This window comes from Crassostrea angulata, chromosome 6, assembly GCF_025612915.1.
Source record: "Crassostrea angulata isolate pt1a10 chromosome 6, ASM2561291v2, whole genome shotgun sequence".
NCBI classification, from domain to species: domain Eukaryota; kingdom Metazoa; phylum Mollusca; class Bivalvia; order Ostreida; family Ostreidae; genus Magallana; species Magallana angulata.
The window spans coordinates 37,613,512-37,623,367 of record NC_069116.1 but is presented as its reverse complement, the minus strand read 5'-3'; the positions used below and the strand labels follow the sequence as shown (position 1 = coordinate 37,623,367).

At 33.2% G+C, this 9,856-nt stretch overlaps 1 protein-coding gene across 3 annotated transcripts; it reads right to left on the bottom strand.

The window, feature by feature from the left end:
- LOC128189212 (uncharacterized) lies at positions 1-7,631 on the bottom strand. Of its 3 annotated transcripts, none has more exons than XM_052860732.1 (13): positions 7,585-7,631; positions 5,368-5,578; positions 4,672-4,861; positions 4,139-4,265; positions 3,823-3,900; positions 3,576-3,628; positions 3,360-3,452; positions 2,709-2,852; positions 2,182-2,296; positions 2,007-2,082; positions 1,724-1,796; positions 1,495-1,620; positions 1-209 (listed from the first exon to the last, which is right to left on the bottom strand). In XM_052860732.1, exons 2-13 carry the CDS (start codon positions 5,565-5,567, stop codon positions 108-110), a joined length of 1,377 nt encoding a protein of 458 aa, XP_052716692.1. In that variant the 5' UTR covers positions 5,568-5,578; positions 7,585-7,631; the 3' UTR covers positions 1-107. The 3 variants fall into 3 exon arrangements, with proteins under 3 accessions (XP_052716692.1, XP_052716691.1, XP_052716693.1); XM_052860731.1 differs by having other exon boundaries at positions 7,392-7,628; XM_052860733.1 differs by having other exon boundaries at positions 3,823-3,879; positions 7,392-7,628.
- Between the last annotated feature and the right edge of the window lie 2,225 nt (positions 7,632-9,856).

Here is a 9,856-nt window from a genome sequence, read left to right as displayed (position 1 = left end):
CACCATGTGACAAAATAAGTTTAATCATATTTAAAGTAAACATGAAATGAATGACAAGCTAGCAATCATTGGAATAAAGTTTGGATAAATTTGATAAAAATCCTTTATCAAACTGTGAGTTTTTGCACTGCTGACTTTATCGACTTCTTCAAGAAAGATGAATGGTTTTGAAGTATTTGATGCAGTGTGGATATGTGATTCTTGTCCATCTGAAACAGATTTATAATGATTCTTTTATTAAATACCATTCTTCTACTAAATATATTGTAAAATAAAACATAATAACATTCAGGTATTGTGAAAATAGACCCCAGCTTGTTATTAACTATCTGATACATGTAATCTGGTAATTGGGCCTCAATGGAAGAGGGTGAATGATTAGGCCTACTAGTAGAACCATTTTAACAAGAGCTTGGACTATGGGTAGTTGTGTCAATCAGCAATGTGACGTAGGTCTGTCTATTTCATTGCTAGCCACTCAGCCATGGCTCTTTGAAATCAATAAGATTTGTCTGGCTTTTGAGCTAAGACTATGCAATCAGTGCATATTTCGCTTGAAACCGTTTTATTTTTAACTTGTTTTGACGCAAGGTTTAGATAGCCCTATTGAAAGTCCAAGTCTTGTTAAAATGGTTTAAGTCTCTGTCTGTCAAATCAGTCACAAACTTCTTGAGTTTGCTTGATCTTATTTTGGTGGATACAAAATAGGTAGATACAAAATAGATTAGAACCAGACACAGCCAAAAATTGTAGTCCACTGGACCTTATGGCTGAAACATCATACCAGTAGCAAAATACATTTTAAAAAACAGCTCTTAAGGTCAGACGACACGTTCCTCAATTTTAGATAACTTTTTCCAGGAATTTGTCAATGGTTTACTACTACTTTGACAAGCTTTCTTGCAAAAAATTAGGGTTCCTTACCAGGAATTTCTGCAAAATACTAGAGTATGCAATTTCCTATATAATCTTCTTGAAAATACACTTGAATTGCTGATATAAAAATAAATTCATCTATAGCAGAGAAATTCACTTAATTAGAACTATATCTCCGCCGGGGCGGGGCTTTGAACTCACGACCTCTAGAACCTATACGCTTCTGGCAGTGAGCGGCCACGGTTTTAACCACTCGACCATGTACACATATAACCAAATTCAAGTTAATTTTGATCATTTTTAAAGTAATTATAAAATTAATATTTTTAATTGGAACTCTTTATTACGAGGAGATACAAAAAAGATTCTCGAGGAACGTGTCGTCTGACCTTAATACAATTATGGCTTTAAAAAATGCCTACTTTTTCAAGATTTACCAATATTCTGCCAGTTTTCTTGAAATGCTTTTCACAATACATGTACTTTAATTATTTTTAGTTTAAAATCATTGAAGAATTAAATAAGAAAAATGTGGATTTGTGGATAAAAGAGGAGACATTTTTACAAAGGGATACTGGTGTTACAGAGTACAGTACCGTACTTTAAACCCTATTTTACCTGATCTCCATATATATTAACAGTTGCAAGGATCAGCTTTCCAAATTTCAAGTTTTTTGAAAAATTTGTTGAGGATCTCTTAAGAGTTTCCAACATTGTGGTCAAATCTTCACCTTCCATTGGAATCTGTTTAAAAAAAGAAAACCTTTAAAAAGTTGACAATTTTTTCTGAATGTTCATAATTTTTCTTCCCAAAACTTTGCATGTTTTTGAGAATGATAAATAGTACCTTGAGCTCAACAAGTGTTTGGTATACAGATACATGACTTTCTGTTAACTCTTGTTGGATGCTGTTAAGTTTTCTACAAATATAAAAGTAGCAAATACATGGGGTGTCAAGCTAAATCATAGACAAAGCATATCACACTAAACTTAACTCTAGCATTATCTTAGAATATTTACCTACATTGTAGTTTACATCTATCATATTTAAGAACTAATCATAAACTTTGGTAAAATTTCTGTTAAACTAAAAATTTTGGGAGACTTAATACAGATATGTGTAAACTTACCTAACCATATGAATCAGATCTTTGGCTTGCATTGATTCTTTCATTATTTTGCAAATGATTTCAGTTGTTGAGGAACCTGCAGGGAAATTTAAGTACAAATGAAATGATGTTATTGCAATTTATACATATAATCATTAGATGATCTTTGTCTGATTACAGCTACTGTTATACTTACTTTGATCTGTTGACATGACAAGAGGCACAAATATACCATCAACCAGTGGTTTGGGAATTTCTTCACCCATCTTCTTCAATAAGCCTAATAATGGTCTAGAAATATTCTCTGAAAGCTGAAAATATGAACATTCAAATTAGTGACTGTATATTTCTTGAGATGGGCAGATGAGACAATACATGTACATGTACACTGTACTTACATTAATATGGGTGAATCAAGTACATGCATAACTTTGTACCACAAATACAGTATTTGTCTATGTACATGAAGCGCATTCTGATATACATTGGTTCAGTAATAATTGGACCCTCTCCAAAAAAAAAAAGAAGACAAAGAAACCTGTAATAATCTTAATCTCTGTCAAGCTTAAGAGTTTATGAAACTAATTTTAGAATTTTGCTGTGATTTTATTATTTTTCAAAGAGGAGGAATGTTTACTGGTACTTCCGGAGTTATATTAACCTATCCTACATCAGTACAGTAGTCTGATATAGTCAATGCAAACCCCCAATACTCCTTGTTACCTTTTTAAGTAGAGCTGACTGAAGAAACTGTACAATGTTGTTGTGGCTCATATTTTCACTGACTGTCAACAAATGCTGACCAGCACATACCACGGCATTTTCTGTCAAGGTCCCAAAGTCCAAAACCTGGCAATACTCAGCCACCTAGAAACGACTGCTTTTTTATTACTCATTTTTACCTAAATTAATAAATTCAGAAAGAGTGATCTTGTAAAACAAAAGATACAGATCTTGTTACAGAAAGGTCAAGAAATGTTGCTTAGAACAACATTTTGAGACTGAGAAGGTTATCCTAGGAAAAGGTTATTATAAAAAATATTGTTTACCGGTAGTTTCCTTCTAAAACGGACAAAAATGTACCGATAGCAACATACACATTTTATTAATGATCAGAACATGGTTTTAGTTTACCATGTTAATTACATATCTTTTTTCCTTTAAATCAAGAACATTCCCGAAAACCCCTATTTTACACCTCAAAAAGAAAAACAAATCAAATTTACAAAAACGTCCAAGTAATGTACACATGCTGGTATCCTTAAGTGTGTCAAATGAGATTTAAACCTCTCTACAGTGTTAACCTAAAGTCAGTACAGTATAAGCTTCAGTATAAGTGAAGTATGAATTACTCTGCATATAAACATTATTCACCTGATCAGGAGTCGATGTGTAAAATAAACTGAATTCCTCTGGCAAATCAATACATTCCATCTGCCAACATTCTCTCAGCTTCATCAAGCTTGTCTGCAATGGATAAGTTAAAATATTTACTTCCATATTAAATAATTATCATTTCTCACTGAAAAGAACTGAAATTTTAATGTGGGCCGCAATGTTAAATACCGTATACTCATGTTTCATCAATACCTTTGTGGCTGTATTCAATGGTTCAGGAAATTCTTTTGATTCCAATGCTGAATCTAAAGGTAAATGAAAAAGAACATGTGTGTTATTAAATATTAATATTTATAATGTTAGCTTTCGGATGTATGTAAGTTTTAAAAGAACTAGTAAAACTAAGGTACCAGTCTAGAAAACAAAAAAGAAATGTCAGTACTAAAAATCTGACAAGTGTGTTGTTTAAGATTGATAATATTGAGTCTGTTCTACTTACCAGTCATTTCTTCTACATTTGGTTCCTCACTCTCAATTTCTTCTGTTATTTCAATTGCTTCAGGTAAATTTGTGGAATCTAATTTATGTAATACAACAAAGAGAGAATCACTACTTTACACAATATATAGTACACAAGTATCTAAGCATGAAGCTACAAATTGCTTTTCTTAGAATGTCATCTAAAAGGGTTCCATCAAAGCACAAATTTTAATGGATAGTTCATCTATTCTACAAATCTAATGCATAAAAATGACCAGCTAAATTTCTTGCATTCCTTGCTAGCCAAGAGAGAGATTGTGTCATGTGGATATTACCTGTTAACTGGGAAGGAGGCACTGTAACATGAGAGAGCTGTTGACAAAGGATGGCTGCTCGCTCTTCATTCTGTGAAGTGAACTTATAGGCTTCAACTTGTCCACTTTCAGAAAGTCCCTTAAAGTCCTGAAGAAAGATATTCATTTTACATGAATTTGCTTTGCTTTAAAATACATAAGAGTGTGGTATATTATTATAATATTCATTTGTTAAAAATATCACAAATTTGATTCTCAATAGTTTCGTGGCAACCATTTTTGTACAACTAAAGCCATAAAAAATAATCCTTAGTACATGTAATTCATAACTTTGACTTTGCCAACTTTTTACTTCATTGGTCAACAAATAGATAAATAGATGCACTATCAGCAATTTTTTTTCTACAAGCCAAATAATAAATTACTTCATCTCATTTACCCACCCCATCCCATATTAAATATATATTATTAAGAAATACATTCCTTTAATAATGAAACCAAATCAGAAATTTGGGTTTGATATCTAACGTTAATGCACTGATAGCAGTACACACCGACAGCTGGCAGTGAGCTGCAAGCATCCTAATGTATACATCCAGCCACGACTCCCCACCCTCACACCTCTGTGCTATGTCTCTAGCGAACGGAAGGAGTTCAGATCTAGGTATAACATGCCTAAAGTGGAGCAAGAGCTGAAGGAAAGTGGACTGTAATCCAGGGTTAAGCAGGTGGAAAACTGGATCACTGAAATTGTAAATAATCAGCTACAAATAAGACAGATGGTGAAAATTATCAAAAATTACCCCCCCCCCCCCCCCCCCAAAATGTAGATCTGCTAAAAAATTCAGTTAAGATAGAGTAAAATTATGAATTCTGAATATAGTATTCCGTGCATTTATTTCAAAGTTGTTTGAAATGAACATAAAGTATTTTCTGTGGACCCTATACACAGATGAGTGCCCCATAATATGGAGAAGTTACAAGCAAAAGAAGGTGGAAGTAGTTAAACAACAGCAATCTGTCAGTGACAGCGTGCAACTGCAGTACGAAATCACACAGCTGGAATGCTCACTCAGTGATATTCTGTTGTTTTCTTTGTTACTTGTCTGAAAATTTAATTCTTTAAATCAATATTTACAATTTGCATTTATGTTTTTAATTTGAGAATGGCAATCTATAATACGTGTTTAAATCCAAAGATGAACACATTTAGAAACTATGAAGGACAATGTATTGTAAAAAAAAATTACAATTCAAGCACTCCATTTTTGATTACAGGTTCCTTGTGAAGCAAACATGTCAGTAACTCATTCCATTGTGGTTGGCAGCCATATCTAGATGATGCCTCATTTTCATACCACTGAATTGCGGTTGTCAAATGCTGTTCATCTCTGCTGTCTTTCTCAATTTCGTCCACAAGAGATCTCCAGTTACCCAAGTAATAGTCCATTAATTCAATTTCTGTGAACAAAAAAAAATTAGTAATAATTAATTTTGGAAACATGTATATTTACTTCACGTTTACTTCAATATGTGGTGAATATCACCCATGTAACAAATTATGGGTATTGAACTGGGATGACATCACAGGGGATTTTGAAATAACATTAGAACATTTTGCATAAAAAGCAATAAAATTACTCATTGAAACAGAACTAAAACATGTGATAAATAGAAATGTTCATGCTTTGTGATGGTATATGATTTTTATCCAACTTATTGTGCATTTTTTTTGGCAAGGGGATAGAAAAAAAGTGAGTTAGATAAAAATATTATCAATATACTATCAATCACAAATCATTGGAGCTCCTATATTTATTATTTCACATCTACTACGGTACATGTCCACTCATCATGCTTAATTTAGTTCCACTGAGGAAAAAATGTTAAAACCTTAAAAAGATTAACATTGGTCTTGTGATTCCATTTTGATTATCAAGAACAATTAAGATGACAGAATGAGATTTTTCTGGACAATAGAAAATAACGATATTTAATGAATCGGATAAAAAATGCCATAAGAAAAAATTATGAGAGGCGTGTATGTTTGTTGTTATTTCCCATGCTCATTTGCAGTAGTGTTGGAAACATCACGTCTCATTCAAATAACCAAGAATTACAAAGATATACATCTATGTGACATTTATTAGTGCCCACATTTTGTATCATACAAATGTACATGTATATCTGGATTTTAAAGCCTTAGTATACTTAAAGTTGCATTAATTTGCATGTTAAAACATATCTATAAAGGGTGAGACCAACTTATGGGCCCTTAGAGCCTGTGAGAGCCAAGCTCTTCCAATAGAAGATATATGTGTAAGTGAGACTGATGACTAATTTTAGAGATAACAAACACGTAATATTAAAACTTCAAAGCTGTGGTCCAAGATGGCTGTCCATACTCTTCGCCACTTTAAAACCACTGTAATCTCTTCTTGAAAAATATTGCTTAAAAAGTAATTACCAATAAAATGTGTTATTTATCAATTTTTTGGGTCAATTTTTTATTCTCTCAAATTTGCAAATGTTCAGAGTTTTGCCACTTTGATTAAATTTGTCAGGTGATGTCTGTTTCTACTAATCATATGAATTAGTAGAGTAGACATTGTTTAAAAGATTTTTTAACCACTCTGTTGGTTCAGTTAATCAGAAGTTCTTTGTTTTAATTCTCTTTCCACACTACCTGAGTATGCTTCCAAATAAACTTTGTCTTTTCTGGCCACATGGATGAAGAGAAGATTTTATAAAGATTTTTCATTTTTTATTCCCATGTAAAAATTCAACCTCCCTTTGTGGATATATTGGATTTTTCCCTTTAAGCGATTTAAATTGTACTTTTTTCATAGGTTTGTGTATTTTTATTAAAAATTGTCCAAATGTGATGTAAACAATAACTTGTGACAGACTATAATTAATACATAGATAAGGCGGATCTTTTTGAGGAATCTATAAAATTTTATTGGGTTTATTGGTTTTGCCATACAAACAGTCACACCATAAACATAAATTAAAATAGTTTAGAAATAATTTTATAGCAAACCATACAATGCATAGGGGTCGGAACCGGAGGGGGGGGGGGGGGCTAGGAGGGGCTTAACCCCCCCCCCCTCCCCCACACACACTTTTTATGCAAAGTACATGTAAAACATAACCATAACCAAAGACTTTTTTTTGACTTGTCAAGATTTTTTATAAGTCTAGCCCCCCCCCTTTCAATTTGCTTCCGACGGCACTGTACAGGTATAATGGTATACGTTTCGTTATACGTTACCTGCAGGTACTGGATGTATTCACCCGTATGATAAAATGGCTACAGCTACAACAGCGTGTGGTCTAATGTATATGATTAATGCGATCACTTATTTCAGCTTTTACTCGCTTAACGCTAACATCGTATGTTTATGCTGCAGGCACCATATCGCAAAATATTCGAATAGCATTTATTTTCTTACATGCTAACTTACAAATTAGAGCTGAACATATTTTCATCAGTTTGTATACCGGAAGTTTCTTTGTATCAATAATACAGAAAACGGGGAATGGCACCCCCCCCCCCCAAAAAAAAACCCCTGAATATTCCGGACTACATCATATTAATAAATGTTTGCCTTCTTAAAAATTCCAACCAGTCTGTTAAAAACCGTTTATCATATTTAAACTGAAATAACATTAGTCATGTTAATAGTAAGTAGTAAAAAGATAATGTTATATATTTAGGAACAAAATTATAAAAAAATATATATATATAGGCCTATAACATCATCCCTAATGTATAAATAGATCTAAATACGGCCTGTGGATCACATTATTATTTCCACCAAGTCCGGAAAAAAATTGATAGTGCCACCACGTCCAATTTTTTTTTTTGGGGGGGGGGGCAAATCGGGAGCTACTAAGATCCAGCAAAACGGTACTAAAACATTATACCCTGCTATTTTTTATTTTTTTGTTTATTTTTTTTTTTTTTTTGAAGATTGAGAGGTCTAATTTCCATACAGAATACACCAATCATCTATTGGTTGTGGCAGGGCGTATATACTAACGTCCCTGATTATGGTAGATGCATGATGATGTACTTTTTTGCTTAATTCATTCAATCCGTGTGTTGTTTATGATATGTGTATACGAAAGACCATGAACAATGAGAATGTTCTATGATAATAACGAGAAGACATTAATTAATATAGGAAAAAAAGACAATTTTTTCAACAACTTAGTAGTATATATGCCCCTGCTTAGTCAGAATAATTGCATCAGTAAATTATCACAGCAGCTTTTAAGAAATCCAAAAAAACTTCTTCAGTCGATTTTTAATAAGTAGATCTACTCCGCTTCGGGTCTGCCTCCTTCTGGACAAAAGGATAATTAAAAACTAATAAACATAACTATATTCATCAGTAGTTTATAAAAATACAAACCAAGAATTAAACTATAAACGAATCAACACAAGAGTAATACCTTGATTGTAGGCAGTGTTTTTTTCTCCTTCCTCAAAACGGCTCGTTGAGGGCACGGAGAGGTTGTCTTTCTTTTCGAAATTAATCACAGAAGTGTTAAAAAAAATCACAAAAGTTTTTTGAACAAGTATTCAAGATGTTCCAAAAGAATTCCTTGTAAAGATATTCACCTAAAAAAAAAAGATATATAGCTCGATGATGTAGTGCAATAAAGACAAAACTAACATTACGTTATTTATATGGCACGCCAGGCACGTAGCATCGTTTTTGAAAGTGGGGGGGGGGGGGGGGGGCAGACCCATCCAAAAAATCTTGACAAGCAAAAAAAAAAAAAAAAATAATAAAAAAAGGACATTTAAAGTTTCCAAAAATCTTCAAAATCCTATAAACTATACTTCCAAAATATAAAAAATATTCCCTACCAAAATTTTTTCCCCTCGAAATCATGAAATTCCTAATCCGGGGGGGGGGGGGGGGGAGTAGAGGTAACTTCAATTTGACTCCTCATTTCCTTATTTTCATATCAATTTCTTACTTACTTCCAAAAAAGTGGGGGGCCAACTCATTATAATTCATTTTTTTATATGTAAATTTAAAAAAAAATTGTTACTGCGAGAAAAAGTGTGGGGGGGGGGGGGGGGGGGGCAGGCCCCCCTGCCCCCCCCCCCCCCCCCCCCTGATGCTACGGGCCTGCTATAGTTATACCAGTCGATAAACCTAATTTATAAGATGTGAAACCATGTTAACTCTTTTTTGTGAATTTGGCATGCAATATATTTATGTCTCTGCGTGCATTAAAAACGTGATTTGACTTGAAATCTAATATCTTTGTATTAATGGACTTGAAAGTACACGTATCCACCCAGTTTAGAAATAAAGAGATGGGCCATTTTTTGGGGAGAGTCTAGTACAAAATGCGATAACTCAAGAGATCGAGAGACCACAGTTTTTATAGTAATAATAAGCTAATTGGTCCAAAAAAAAAATATTACAGTAACCCTAGCTGTAGAAAAATGTTACATGGATTGGGAAAGGGGGGGGGGGGGGTAGTCTTTGTTCTACAGAGGCCCGGTCCTCCTTTTTTCCCCTTTTTACAGCAATCACAAAATAACACATCATTTATGAAATCAATGTAACACACAGTTTTATTTCAGTAGGTATATTTTTTTTTTTTTTACAATGTATGGTTATTATATGAAGTGGTTTTTAAATCAAAATTGTATTTTACAGAACTAAAGAATCAGTCGTTGCTTCACGGGTTCTTGTTTTACCGCCAGCT